Source organism: Poromitra crassiceps (genome assembly GCF_964638095.1).
Source record: "Poromitra crassiceps genome assembly, chromosome: 18".
In the NCBI taxonomy this organism is placed as follows: Eukaryota; Metazoa; Chordata; class Actinopteri; order Beryciformes; family Melamphaidae; genus Poromitra; species Poromitra crassiceps.
In genome coordinates, this window is record NC_139636.1 from 23,292,950 (window position 1) to 23,307,949 (window position 15,000).

Sequence of the window (15,000 nt, forward strand, 5' to 3'; positions counted from 1 at the left end):
TAACATGTGTGCAGGCAGAAGGTTATTATGTAGGCCGTTATAAAAGGGACGGTGCTAACATGTGTGCAGGCAGAAGGTTATTATGTAGGCCGTTATAAAAGGGACGGTGCTAACATGTGTGCAGGCAGCAGGTTAATATGTAGGCCGTTATAAAAGGGACGGTGCTAACATGTGTGCAGGCAGAAGGTTATTATGTAGGCCGTTATAAAAGGGACGGTGCTAACATGTGTGCAGGCAGCAGGTTAATATGTAGGCCGTTATAAAAGGGACGGTGCTAACATGTGTGCAGGCAGAAGGTTATTATGTAGGCCGTTATAAAAGGGACGGTGCTAACATGTGTGCAGGCAGAAGGTTATTATGTAGGCCGTTATAAAAGGGACGGTGCTAACATGTGTGCAGGCAGCAGGTTAATATGTAGGCCGTTATAAAAGGGACGGTGCTAACATGTGTGCAGGCAGAAGGTTATTATGTAGGCCGTTATAAAAGGGACGGTGCTAACATGTGTGCAGGCAGCAGGTTAATATGTAGGCCGTTATAAAAGGGACGGTGCTAACATGTGTGCAGGCAGAAGGTTATTATGTAGGCCGTTATAAAAGGGACGGTGCTAACATGTGTGCAGGCAGCAGGTTAATATGTAGGCCGTTATAAAAGGGACGGTGCTAACATGTGTGCAGGCAGAAGGTTATTATGTAGGCCGTTATAAAAGGGACGGTGCTAACATGTGTGCAGGCAGCAGGTTAATATGTAGGCCGTTATAAAAGGGACGGTGCTAACATGTGTGCAGGCAGCAGGTTAATATGTAGGCCGTTATAAAAGGGACGGTGCTAACATGTGTGCAGGCAGAAGGTTATTATGTAGGCCGTTATAAAAGGGACGGTGCTAACATGTGTGCAGGCAGCAGGTTATTATGTAGGCCGTTATAAAAGGGACGGTGCTAACATGTGTGCAGGCAGAAGGTTATTATGTAGGCCGTTATAAAAGGGACGGTGCTAACATGTGTGCAGGCAGAAGGTTAATATGTAGGCCGTTATAAAAGGGACGGTGCTAACATGTGTGCAGGCAGAAGGTTATTATGTAGGCCGTTATAAAAGGGACGGTGCTAACATGTGTGCAGGCAGAAGGTTATTATGTAGGCCGTTATAAAAGGGACGGTGCTAACATGTGTGCAGGCAGAAGGTTATTATGTAGGCCGTTATAAAAGGGACGGTGCTAACATGTGTGCAGGCAGCAGGTTAATATGTAGGCCGTTATAAAAGGGACGGTGCTAACATGTGTGCAGGCAGAAGGTTATTATGTAGGCCGTTATAAAAGGGACGGTGCTAACATGTGTGCAGGCAGCAGGTTATTATGTAGGCCGTTATAAAAGGGACGGTGCTAACATGTGTGCAGGCAGAAGGTTAATATGTAGGCCGTTATAAAAGGGACGGTGCTAACATGTGTGCAGGCAGAAGGTTATTATGTAGGCCGTTATAAAAGGGACGGTGCTAACATGTGTGCAGGCAGAAGGTTAATATGTAGGCCGTTATAAAAGGGACGGTGCTAACATGTGTGCAGGCAGCAGGTTATTATGTAGGCCGTTATAAAAGGGACGGTGCTAACATGTGTGCAGGCAGAAGGTTATTATGTAGGCCGTTATAAAAGGGACGGTGCTAACATGTGTGCAGGCAGAAGGTTATTATGTAGGCCGTTATAAAAGGGACGGTGCTAACATGTGTGCAGGCAGCAGGTTAATATGTAGGCCGTTATAAAAGGGACGGTGCTAACATGTGTGCAGGCAGAAGGTTATTATGTAGGCCGTTATAAAAGGGACGGTGCTAACATGTGTGCAGGCAGCAGGTTAATATGTAGGCCGTTATAAAAGGGACGGTGCTAACATGTGTGCAGGCAGAAGGTTATTATGTAGGCCGTTATAAAAGGGACGGTGCTAACATGTGTGCAGGCAGCAGGTTAATATGTAGGCCGTTATAAAAGGGACGGTGCTAACATGTGTGCAGGCAGCAGGTTAATATGTAGGCCGTTATAAAAGGGACGGTGCTAACATGTGTGCAGGCAGAAGGTTATTATGTAGGCCGTTATAAAAGGGACGGTGCTAACATGTGTGCAGGCAGAAGGTTATTATGTAGGCCGTTATAAAAGGGACGGTGCTAACATGTGTGCAGGCAGCAGGTTAATATGTAGGCCGTTATAAAAGGGACGGTGCTAACATGTGTGCAGGCAGCAGGTTATTATGTAGGCCGTTATAAAAGGGACGGTGCTAACATGTGTGCAGGCAGCAGGTTAATATGTAGGCCGTTATAAAAGGGACGGTGCTAACATGTGTGCAGGCAGAAGGTTATTATGTAGGCCGTTATAAAAGGGACGGTGCTAACATGTGTGCAGGCAGCAGGTTAATATGTAGGCCGTTATAAAAGGGACGGTGCTAACATGTGTGCAGGCAGCAGGTTAATATGTAGGCCGTTATAAAAGGGACGGTGCTAACATGTGTGCAGGCAGCAGGTTATTATGTAGGCCGTTATAAAAGGGACGGTGCTAACATGTGTGCAGGCAGCAGGTTAATATGTAGGCCGTTATAAAAGGGACGGTGCTAACATGTGTGCAGGCAGAAGGTTATTATGTAGGCCGTTATAAAAGGGACGGTGCTAACATGTGTGCAGGCAGCAGGTTAATATGTAGGCCGTTATAAAAGGGACGGTGCTAACATGTGTGCAGGCAGCAGGTTATTATGTAGGCCGTTATAAAAGGGACGGTGCTAACATGTGTGCAGGCAGCAGGTTAATATGTAGGCCGTTATAAAAGGGACGGTGCTAACATGTGTGCAGGCAGAAGGTTATTATGTAGGCCGTTATAAAAGGGACGGTGCTAACATGTGTGCAGGCAGAAGGTTATTATGTAGGCCGTTATAAAAGGGACGGTGCTAACATGTGTGCAGGCAGAAGGTTAATATGTAGGCCGTTATAAAAGGGACGGTGCTAACATGTGTGCAGGCAGCAGGTTATTATGTAGGCCGTTATAAAAGGGACGGTGCTAACATGTGTGCAGGCAGCAGGTTAATATGTAGGCCGTTATAAAAGGGACGGTGCTAACATGTGTGCAGGCAGCAGGTTAATATGTAGGCCGTTATAAAAGGGACGGTGCTAACATGTGTGCAGGCAGCAGGTTATTATGTAGGCCGTTATAAAAGGGACGGTGCTAACATGTGTGCAGGCAGCAGGTTAATATGTAGGCCGTTATAAAAGGGACGGTGCTAACATGTGTGCAGGCAGCAGGTTAATATGTAGGCCGTTATAAAAGGGACGGTGCTAACATGTGTGCAGGCAGCAGGTTAATATGTAGGCCGTTATAAAAGGGACGGTGCTAACATGTGTGCAGGCAGCAGGTTATTATGTAGGCCGTTATAAAAGGGACGGTGCTAACATGTGTGCAGGCAGCAGGTTATTATGTAGGCCGTTATAAAAGGGACGGTGCTAACATGTGTGCAGGCAGAAGGTTATTATGTAGGCCGTTATAAAAGGGACGGTGCTAACATGTGTGCAGGCAGCAGGTTAATATGTAGGCCGTTATAAAAGGGACGGTGCTAACATGTGTGCAGGCAGCAGGTTATTATGTAGGCCGTTATAAAAGGGACGGTGCTAACATGTGTGCAGGCAGCAGGTTAATATGTAGGCCGTTATAAAAGGGACGGTGCTAACATGTGTGCAGGCAGCAGGTTAATATGTAGGCCGTTATAAAAGGGACGGTGCTAACATGTGTGCAGGCAGCAGGTTAATATGTAGGCCGTTATAAAAGGGACGGTGCTAACATGTGTGCAGGCAGCAGGTTATTATGTAGGCCGTTATAAAAGGGACGGTGCTAACATGTGTGCAGGCAGCAGGTTAATATGTAGGCCGTTATAAAAGGGACGGTGCTAACATGTGTGCAGGCAGCAGGTTAATATGTAGGCCGTTATAAAAGGGACGGTGCTAACATGTGTGCAGGCAGCAGGTTAATATGTAGGCCGTTATAAAAGGGACGGTGCTAACATGTGTGCAGGCAGCAGGTTATTATGTAGGCCGTTATAAAAGGGACGGTGCTAACATGTGTGCAGGCAGCAGGTTATTATGTAGGCCGTTATAAAAGGGACGGTGCTAACATGTGTGCAGGCAGAAGGTTATTATGTAGGCCGTTATAAAAGGGACGGTGCTAACATGTGTGCAGGCAGCAGGTTAATATGTAGGCCGTTATAAAAGGGACGGTGCTAACATGTGTGCAGGCAGCAGGTTATTATGTAGGCCGTTATAAAAGGGACGGTGCTAACATGTGTGCAGGCAGCAGGTTAATATGTAGGCCGTTATAAAAGGGACGGTGCTAACATGTGTGCAGGCAGAAGGTTATTATGTAGGCCGTTATAAAAGGGACGGTGCTAACATGTGTGCAGGCAGCAGGTTATTATGTAGGCCGTTATAAAAGGGACGGTGCTAACATGTGTGCAGGCAGCAGGTTAATATGTAGGCCGTTATAAAAGGGACGGTGCTAACATGTGTGCAGGCAGCAGGTTAATATGTAGGCCGTTATAAAAGGGACGGTGCTAACATGTGTGCAGGCAGCAGGTTATTATGTAGGCCGTTATAAAAGGGACGGTGCTAACATGTGTGCAGGCAGCAGGTTAATATGTAGGCCGTTATAAAAGGGACGGTGCTAACATGTGTGCAGGCAGAAGGTTATTATGTAGGCCGTTATAAAAGGGACGGTGCTAACATGTGTGCAGGCAGCAGGTTAATATGTAGGCCGTTATAAAAGGGACGGTGCTAACATGTGTGCAGGCAGAAGGTTATTATGTAGGCCGTTATAAAAGGGACGGTGCTAACATGTGTGCAGGCAGCAGGTTATTATGTAGGCCGTTATAAAAGGGACGGTGCTAACATGTGTGCAGGCAGCAGGTTAATATGTAGGCCGTTATAAAAGGGACGGTGCTAACATGTGTGCAGGCAGAAGGTTAATATGTAGGCCGTTATAAAAGGGACGGTGCTAACATGTGTGCAGGCAGAAGGTTATTATGTAGGCCGTTATAAAAGGGACGGTGCTAACATGTGTGCAGGCAGAAGGTTATTATGTAGGCCGTTATAAAAGGGACGGTGCTAACATGTGTGCAGGCAGAAGGTTATTATGTAGGCCGTTATAAAAGGGACGGTGCTAACATGTGTGCAGGCAGCAGGTTAATATGTAGGCCGTTATAAAAGGGACGGTGCTAACATGTGTGCAGGCAGCAGGTTAATATGTAGGCCGTTATAAAAGGGATGGTTGCGGTCCTCAGTTCTGATTGGCTGAGTCACATTCAAAGCCACTGTAAAAAACAACAACCCAGAACCCCATCCGCGGGACTGTATTAAAGTTAATCTAAATATTAAATGAACCGGAAATCACCAGTAACATCAGCGCTTATGTGTCGCTTAGCAACCACTGTTTAAGAACTATTTTGCTTGGTGTAAGAATAGCATTTAATTCCTTATTATCGTCATTGAAATTGTTTAGTAAAAGTAAAAGATATATTGCATTTTTTGCATTATTTATTTTTAGCTGCGACCAGCAGCTTTATAAGTCACTCTGTCGGTCAGTTGGTCGGTCGGTCGGTCGGTCGGTCGGTCGACAAAAAGTTCACCACTCTTTAGTGGGTACAGTTTTTGGACTTTTCCCCCTCGGAGGCTGAAATTCGGCATGGAGGTCAAGTGTGTGTGTCTGAAGGTGTGTGTTTGTGTTTATGTTTGTTTAAATATAATGGTGTGTTACTGATGTCTGATAAAAACAAACTCCGCTTCACATTGTGCCCAATAAAATCACTTGATGCATGGCATCGAGCTGCTTATCGGTCAAGTGGACTGACCGTTAGTCGTTTGATGGCGTCCACTTCGATCATGCCACGCAGGAGGTTCTGGCAGTCTGGGGGGATGAAGTGGGGCATGTGGAACACTCCCAGCTTGACCTTCTCCAGAAGATTCCTCAGGTTGTCATCATCAAACGGTAGGGCACCCTGGGGAGAGGGGAGGCAGAGAGGGAGCAATTGCGATGGGCAAATGAGAGAGATGTAGACATGTAGATGTAGCAAAAAGGGAGAGGGGAAAGGTTTTGCATCAGACGCGCATTAGAACAGAGAGACTTCACTCGATGCAGGGAAGATGAGAAAGAAAGAGCACGAATGAATAACAAGGTTGACAGGAACAAAAACCAAAACAAAATCACAAAGTTTTGAGTCTTAAGAGCAGCGCTCGCTTTCTCAACTTTTACAACTCTCCAATTAGAGCGCTCTGCCCTCAGCCGCCATGCTAGAGAAGAGAATATAAATAAAGAAATAATGAACAGCGGTAAGCAGAGACAGGCCTTTTCTAATCATTAGCCGGCTTACTCATCTACCGCCTTCGTTTAGCGTTCTCTCATCAGAGTCATTCATCAGATTCAGCTGACACCTCACAGATGTGGCTGTTTTGATAAAATGACAGCCGCCCTCCACCCCGAAGACAAGATGGAGGACGAGAGAAGGAGCGAGGGAGAGGGAGGGAGAGAGAGAGAGAGATGGAAAGAAAGGCAGAGAAAAAGAGCGGGGGAGTAAAGAGGGCGAGCTTGTGTAACAGATGATCTGAGTGCAGCCTAAACTGCTGGGGAGTACGCGTGTCTCCCGTGATGAGACAAATGGTCCTCTCCCAGCGAGACAGCGGGACAGAGGGGCTGGAAGGACTACTTGAACACAACGGGAGAGACAGACAGAGAGACGTGGTATTCATTTGCAGTCAAACACGGAGACGGCGAATAACTTTGATTTGGAGCGAGAAAATTAAGTACGGTCACGACGATGGAGACGGTGGTAAACAACAGTGTGTAGGAACACTCAGTGTGTAGGAACACTCAGTGTGTAGGAACACTCAGTGTGCAGGAACACTCAGTGTGCAGGAACACTCAGTGTGTAGGAACACTCAGTGTGTAGGAACACTCAGTGTGCAGGAACACTCAGTGTGCAGGAACACTCAGTGTGTAGGAACAGTGTGCAGGAACACTCAGTGTGCAGGAACACTCAGTGTGTAGGAACACTCAGTGTGTAGGAACACTCAGTGTGCAGGAACACTCAGTGTGCAGGAACACTCAGTGTGTAGGAACACTCAGTGTGTAGGAACACTCAGTGTGCAGGAACACTGAGTGTGCAGGAACACTCAGTGTGCAGGAACACTCAGTGTGTAGGAACAGTGTGCAGGAACACTCAGTGTGCAGGAACACTCAGTGTGTAGGAACACTCAGTGTGCAGGAACACTCAGTGTGTAGGAACACTCAGTGTGTAGGAACACTCAGTGTGCAGGAACACTGAGTGTGCAGGAACACTCAGTGTGCAGGAACACTCAGTGTGCAGGAACACTCAGTGTGTAGTAACACTCAGTGTGTAGGAACACTCAGTGTGCAGGAACACTCAGTGTGTAGGAACGCTCAGTGTGTAGGAACACTCAGTGTGTAGGAACACTCAGTGTGTAGGAACACTCAGTGTGTAGGAACACTCAGTGTGCAGGAACACTCAGTGTGTAGTAGGAACACTCAGTGTGTAGGAACACTCAGTGTGTAGGAACACTCAGTGTGTAGGAACACTCAGTGTGTAGGAACACTCAGTGTGTAGGAACACTCAGTGTGCAGGAACACTCAGTGTGTAGTAGGAACACTCAGTGTGTAGGAACGCTCAGTGTGTAGGAACACTCAAACACTCAGTGTGTAGGAACACTCAGTGTGTAGGAACACTCAGTGTGTAGGAACACTCAGTGTGTAGGAACACTCAGTGTGCAGGAACGCTCAGTGTGTAGGAACACTCAGTGTGTAGGAACGCTCAGTGTGTAGGAACGCTCAGTGTGTAGGAACACTCAGTGTGCAGGAACACTCAGTGTGTAGGAACACTCAGTGTGCAGGAACACTCAGTGTGTAGTAGGAACACTCAGTGTGTAGGAACACTCAGTGTGTAGGAACACTCAGTGTGTAGGAACACTCAGTGTGTAGGAACGCTCAGTGTGTAGGAACACTCAGTGTGCAGGAACACTCAGTGTGCAGGAACGCTCAGTGTGTAGGAACACTCAGTGTGTAGGAACACTCAGTGTGCAGGAACGCTCAGTGTGTAGGAACACTCAGTGTGTAGGAACGCTCAGTGTGTAGGAACACTCAGTGTGCAGGAACGCTCAGTGTGTAGGAACGCTCAGTGTGTAGGAACACTCAGTGTGTAGGAACACTCAGTGTGCAGGAACACTCAGTGTGTAGGAACACTCAGTGTGTAGGAACGCTCAGTGTGTAGGAACACTCAGTGTGCAGGAACGCTCAGTGTGTAGGAACGCTCAGTGTGTAGGAACGCTCAGTGTGTAGGAACACTCAGTGTGTAGGAACGCTCAGTGTGTAGGAACACTCAGTGTGCAGGAACGCTCAGTGTGTAGGAACACAGTGTGTAGGAAACGCTCAGTGTGTAGGAACACTCAGTGTGTAGGAACACTCAGTGTGTAGGAACACTGAGTGTGTGTGTAGGAACACTCAGTGTGTAGGAACACTCAGTGTGTAGGAACGCTCAGTGTGTAGGAACGCTCAGTGTGTAGGAACACTCAGTGTGTAGGAACACTCAGTGTGTAGGAACACTCAGTGTGTAGTAGGAACACTCAGTGTGTAGGAACACTCAGTGTGTAGGAACACTCAGTGTGCAGGAACACTCAGTGTGTAGGAACACTCAGTGTGTAGGAACACTCAGTGTGTAGGAACACTCAGTGTGCAGGAACACTCAGTGTGCAGGAACACTCAGTGTGTAGGAACACTCAGTGTGCAGGAACACTCAGTGTGTAGGAACACTCAGTGTGCAGGAACACTCAGTGTGCAGGAACACTCAGTGTGCAGGAACACTCAGTGTGTAGGAACACTCAGTGTGTAGGAACACTCAGTGTGTAGGAACACTCAGTGTGTAGGAACACTCAGTGTGCAGGAACACTCAGTGTGTAGGAACACTCAGTGTGTAGGAACACTCAGTGTGTAGGAACACTCAGTGTGCAGGAACACTCAGTGTGCAGGAACACTCAGTGTGTAGGAACACTCAGTGTGTAGGAACACTCAGTGTGTAGGAACACTCAGTGTGTAGTAACAGTGTGTAGGAACACTCAGTGTGTAGTAACACTCAGTGTGTAGGAACACTCAGTGTGTAGGAACACTCAGTGTGTAGGAACACTCAGTGTAGTAGGAACACTCAGTGTGTAGGAACACTCAGTGTGTAGGAACACTCAGTGTGTAGGAACACTCAGTGTGTAGGAACACTCAGTGTGCAGGAACACTCAGTGTGCAGGAACACTCAGTGTGTAGGAACACTCAGTGTGTAGGAACACTCAGTGTGTAGGAACACTCAGTGTGTAGGAACACTCAGTGTGTAGGAACACTCAAACACTCAGTGTGCAGGAACACTCAGTGTGTAGGAACACTCAGTGTGCAGGAACACTCAGTGTGTAGGAACACTCAGTGTGTAGGAACACTCAGTGTGTAGGAACACTCAGTGTGTAGGAACACTCAAACACTCAGTGTGTAGGAACGCTCAGTGTGTAGGAACACTCAGTGTGTAGGAACACTCAGTGTGTAGGAACACTCAGTGTGTAGGAACACTCAGTGTGTAGTAACAGTGTGTAGGAACACTCAGTGTGCAGGAACACTCAGTGTGTAGGAACACTCAGTGTGCAGGAACACTCAGTGTGTAGGAACACTCAGTGTGTAGGAACACTCAAACACTCAGTGTGCAGGAACACTCAGTGTGTAGTAACAGTGTGTAGGAACACTCAGTGTGCAGGAACACTCAGTGTGTAGGAACACTCAGTGTGCAGGAACACTCAGTGTGTAGTAACAGTGTGTAGGAACACTCAGTGTGCAGGAACACTCAGTGTGCAGGAACAGTGTGTAGGAACACTCAGTGTGTAGGAACACTCAGTGTGTAGGAACAGTCAGTGTGTAGGAACAGTCAGTGTGTAGGAACACTCAGTGTGTAGGAACACTCAGTGTGTAGGAACAGTCAGTGTGTAGGAACAGTCAGTGTGTAGGAACACTCAGTGTGCAGGAACACTCAGTGTGCAGGAACACTCAGTGTGTAGGAACACTCAAACACTCAGTGTGTAGGAACACTCAGTGTGCAGGAACACTCAGTGTGTAGGAACAGTCAGTGTGTAGGAACAGTCAGTGTGTAGGAACACTCAGTGTGCAGGAACACTCAGTGTGCAGGAACACTCAGAGTGTAGGAACACTCAGTGTGCAGGAACACTCAGTGTGTAGGAACACTCAGTGTGTAGGAACACTCAGTGTGCAGGAACACTCAGTGTGTAGTAACAGTGTGTAGGAACACTCAGTGTGTAGTAACACTCAGTGTGTAGGAACACTCAGTGTATAGGAACACTCAGTGTGTAGGAACACTCAGTGTGTAGTAACAGTGTGTAGGAACACTCAGTGTGTAGTAACACTCAGTGTGTAGGAACACTCAGTGTGTAGGAACACTCAAACACTCAGTGTGTAGTAACACTCAGTGTGTAGTAGGAACTACAGTACAGCTGTTGATGAAACAAGGCCTCAGGGAGGCACGGCTGACAGCATGTAGCTGGAGAATCAAGCTGATTATGGAGACAGCGGTGTAAGTGTGTGAGATAATGAATAAAAAGATGCTTCTATCCTCTGATCTTTATTGCACCAGCATATGAGCTTGCGGGCATCTCCGCAACATTTTGTGTTAAAATGTTCCAAGGGTTAGGATTCTGAATTGAACTCCCTGAGCTCTTTGGGTTTATGTTTGGAGCACCGTGTCAGCTTCAGCAAGCTCCCGCCATCTTGACCTCCCGCTGGGCTCGGGACAACCTGCAGTCATCATCAGGTGGTCATGTGCAAACTCACTGTCATGTCACAGCACCCTCTTGCTTGAATGTTTTCCCCATCCGGCCCAGTATCTGCCCTCTCTCCACACCACCACCACCGTAGACTGAAGGGAAGGAGACTGTTGCACCGTTCTGTTATACTGTATGGTAAAATCGTATGCTGCAGTATTATAAACGGTACGTCAGTCCAATCACCATCAGTTAGTTAGCGACGAGCTGACACTCACCACCAATAGAGCAAAGAGAATGACTCCACAGCTCCAGACGTCTGCTTTCCTACCATCGTACTTCTCTCCCTAGAGAGCGGAGAGAGAGAGAGAGAGAGCAGAGAGAGAGAGAGAGAGAGAGAGAGAGAGAGAGCAGAGAGAGAGAGAGAGAGAGAGAGAGAGAGAGAGAGAGAGAGAGAGAGAGAGAGAGATGTACATTAGGGCACGTTAAAAGAGGGCGAGAGCTTAGGTTCGGTAATGGATGGTTGGGTGATTGCAGGCAGATAGTGATATGAATGATATGAATATTATTGACTCAGTGAAAAGTCTTGACACTCACCCGTATGACCTCTGGACAGGCGTAGTGCGGAGATCTGGTGGTGGGACAAAGAAAGGAAGAAAGAAAGGAAGAAAGAAAGAAAGGAATTGAGTGAGGGAGGGAGGGAGGGAGGGAGGGAGAGAGACAGAGAGAAAGAGAGCACAGGTGAGTATCTCTGCCTATTAGCTAAACTGAAAAACAAGCCATTGTTATACAAACAGTAATACCTCCATCAAGCAGATTGTGTAAAAGTGAATGGAGAGAGAGTGAAAAGACAGTAAGTGTCTACAGGTAACATAGATCAAGCTGTGCTTAGAGAGTTTAGACATCCTTAGGGTATTTGGGCGTCGTCCTGCTTGCTCACTCAAGGGCATCCTCTCACAGCAGACAGTGAACAGACCCACTAATCTTTACAGCACCTGGATGGGCTGACAGTAAACCCAATGGCTAGATTGACACATCAATATCGCACGAAGATTTATGGAGCAACCTCACATCGCAACAGCTGCTCCATATACTAGTGTAGGCCAATACCTATGGATGAGCAGAGCACTTCTGTAACGGCATGTACTTCTCCACAAACACAATGGCACCTTTCCTATACTTTGACATTCCCGGCGGCTAATAAGAGTGCCGCGGGAATGAGTCCTAAAACCCAGAAATGAGTTAGCATGGATTGGAGGTCTGTGGTTGACAAAAGTTGATGATACTAACAGTAGAGGTTTTGTTCAGCAAGATCATCTCCACAAATCAACACCACTTTTATGATTCTTTTAAGCGTTTTCTGATGATCGTGATTTCTGACATTCACATCACATCACATTAAGCTGCAAAAGTCAGAAAAGCTGTGTGTATTTGTGAAGATCATCTTGCTGAACACCAAGATCTAAGCATCATACCCTCTTGTTAACCACTACCACAGACCTCAGACATCAGACATCAGACACCAACACAAAATAAAATGACTTCGAGATGACGGAACGCAGGACCATGCTAACGTCTAGGGTGGCCTACAAAAATGTGTCCTGCCCTGTGGTACTCCCACAGGGTATTTCCCTCTCTTATAATAATCTAAAATCAGACATATTGTACCATCTTATCATTTTGGGATGCTTCTTTCTTTCTATGGCTCAAGTTGCGTTGGTAAGCGGATGCTGTCTGCACCCGTCTCCCCCTACACCTCTTTGTCTGGTGACACGTCTTCCACCTCCGACTTGCACTAATCTAATGGCAGGATATTTGCTTCTAATGAGAGACTATCTGAGCTCTGTAAACATGGCGCCCATTAGCTGGGCTGGTGTCTTGTGTACTCATGAATAGCAGCTGTGACGGCTGGGCTTCCTCAGGCTGTCAAAACGCGGGGCCATAACAAACACAGCCGCCGCGGCGACGGGGAGGTTCAAACGAGCGCCTATGCAAATAGGGCCTTCCTGATTGCAGGTGTCATAGTGCATTATGCAGATGAGCCAAGGAAAAAAAACACAAGCTGATGATTTGCACCGGTTATGTCGCATGAATGCCTCGACACACGAACCACGGTTGAAGCCGGTGCAAATACAGAATGAACTCATTATTTGCGGAGGCTTCAGTTGGAAAATGTGGGATGTAGGTAAATAAAGACTAGAAATAAAGCAATTCCGCTTTCTGTTTGAAAATAACCCTAATTTGTCAATATTAGGAGTAGGACACTTCATTACATCAGTCAGCCATATTATCTTTACGTGTAAGGTCTCCACTGTCTATCCCTCTGACTGATATGTTTCTACAGCCTGTTTCTTCTGTTGGAATAGTGATCTTAAATGGACTTTTCATATTGCAACCCTGATTAAAAAAAAAGTTTACTCTGTCACCCAGGCTCACAAATCATTATTCTTCACAATATATGTTTTTGCACATCCCACACATAAGCTCTTTGCCATGGACTATGAATTTGTAAATGTGTAGACTGCATGATATGGGTATATCTGTAAATCAGTCAATCAGAGCGAAAGTGTTTTCAGGACCTGACATTCATTAGCATCACAGAGACGCTCCATCTTTGATATTCTTAATTTAATTTTCATTTAGATCCTTTCCTACAATTCCATGATCCTTTAGCACATTTTGTACTCTTTGTTCTCCAACTTACAGCTCTTTGCTACAAAAATCACCCAATTTCTTCCGAGGTATCAATGAGATTCATGTTATCCTCTCTTACTGTAGCTCCGCAGACTGAAATACTGGCCAGAAGTGAAAGCCCGTGCTTCACAAAATTGATATCCTGATAAAAGTGAGGAATGGAAAAGCATTAAAAGCCGCTTCCGTCCGAGTAAAAAACAGCCATTTTTAGAGGAACGCCCGCGTGTGGGTTGTCATAACATCAGTCTTTCTTTGTTATTTGCTAAAGCTCATTTACTCCCTCAACCCTACAACTACTCGTCATCGCACAATGAGTGCAACATTCACATCAATGAAATGGATAGGCGGGACCTGGCAGAAATAGTGGCATTTTCTTACATCTCGAGGGCAACAAACAGCACTACGGCGGGAAAAAGATGCTGCTGTGTGAGCGGTTTAGTGATGGCATAAGATAGAAAGAGAGAAATGAGAGAGATGTATGAAAAGCTGCCTTTGTCTATACTTTACAATACTATATTGTAAGCTTTTCTATCATTGTCATTGAGAGAAGAGCTGGCAGAGAGATCTATGGACCACAAGCTTTTTGAAATTTGATTCGATTTTTGGTTTGGTTAAAAACACATGTCATGAAATTAAAAAGAGACATGCATGATGCATCTCAGAAAAACATCAAGGATAGAGCCAATAACGGACACTGTGCCCACTGCCCGGTCAACGCACAGGCATTTAGAAATCACAGATCTCCTCGTCGATGATCTCATTTGCTGATGTAGCTAGGTAAGCTGTAAGGCAATATTACATTTAGACTGTTTCATAATCAGATCAATGTTCCTCGTACCTGCTTTAAAGGGATGTAAATCAAATCACCTAACTGGCATTTTGTATGCAGACCTCTTTATGAACACATGATGAGAGAAAACTGAGACATGTGCCGCATTTACATGAGAATATGAGACTTCATTTGCCAACTTAATTTAGACACTTCTGTAGTTCCTCACTGCATCATTTCCTGTAGTCAATCAGCAGTGTGTGGGGCACATAGATAGAAAGGTCATTTGTCTGTGTGTGTGTGTGTGTGTGTGTGTGTGTGTGTGTGTGTGTGTGTGTGTGTGTGTGTGTATGCGTGTGTGTGTGTTTGTGTGTGTGTGATTTTGTGCATGGATGTTTGCTCGCCGGTGCCCCTGCTCATCTATATGGTCTGTATGTGTGAATGTATTCATGTACTACTGTACGTGCTGCCAGGCTCCCGGGCTGCCCCGCCTCCACCTGGGGGGGAGGGGAGGGGGCCGTCTCATCTTCACTCAGCTCCATTACCCGTGGCAAATGGAATACATTTGTGTCAGATTGCTGCCTGGCGAGAGGGGGCCAGATAAATGTGTTTAATTAAAAACTGTCATATCTACACTTAGAGATGGGACAGCCAGAAGAGCATGAATAATCAATAACCACACGTACTGTATATGGCACACACGCACTTGTATCAGGCGCG

At 46.3% G+C, this 15,000-nt stretch overlaps 1 protein-coding gene across 1 annotated transcript in view; it reads right to left on the reverse strand.

Annotated features, from left to right (window-relative positions):
• The window catches only part of brsk2a (BR serine/threonine kinase 2a), a gene marked incomplete at both ends in the record, with an annotated part of 193,565 nt that overhangs the window by 36,652 nt on the left and 141,913 nt on the right, over positions 1 to 15,000 (reverse strand). Inside the window, 3 exons of the mRNA XM_083654772.1 lie at positions 5,858 to 6,004; positions 11,096 to 11,164; positions 11,415 to 11,448. Of these exons, the coding sequence (XP_083510898.1) occupies positions 5,858 to 6,004; positions 11,096 to 11,164; positions 11,415 to 11,448 (250 nt within the window). The remainder of the gene's footprint in view (positions 1 to 5,857; positions 6,005 to 11,095; positions 11,165 to 11,414; positions 11,449 to 15,000) is intronic.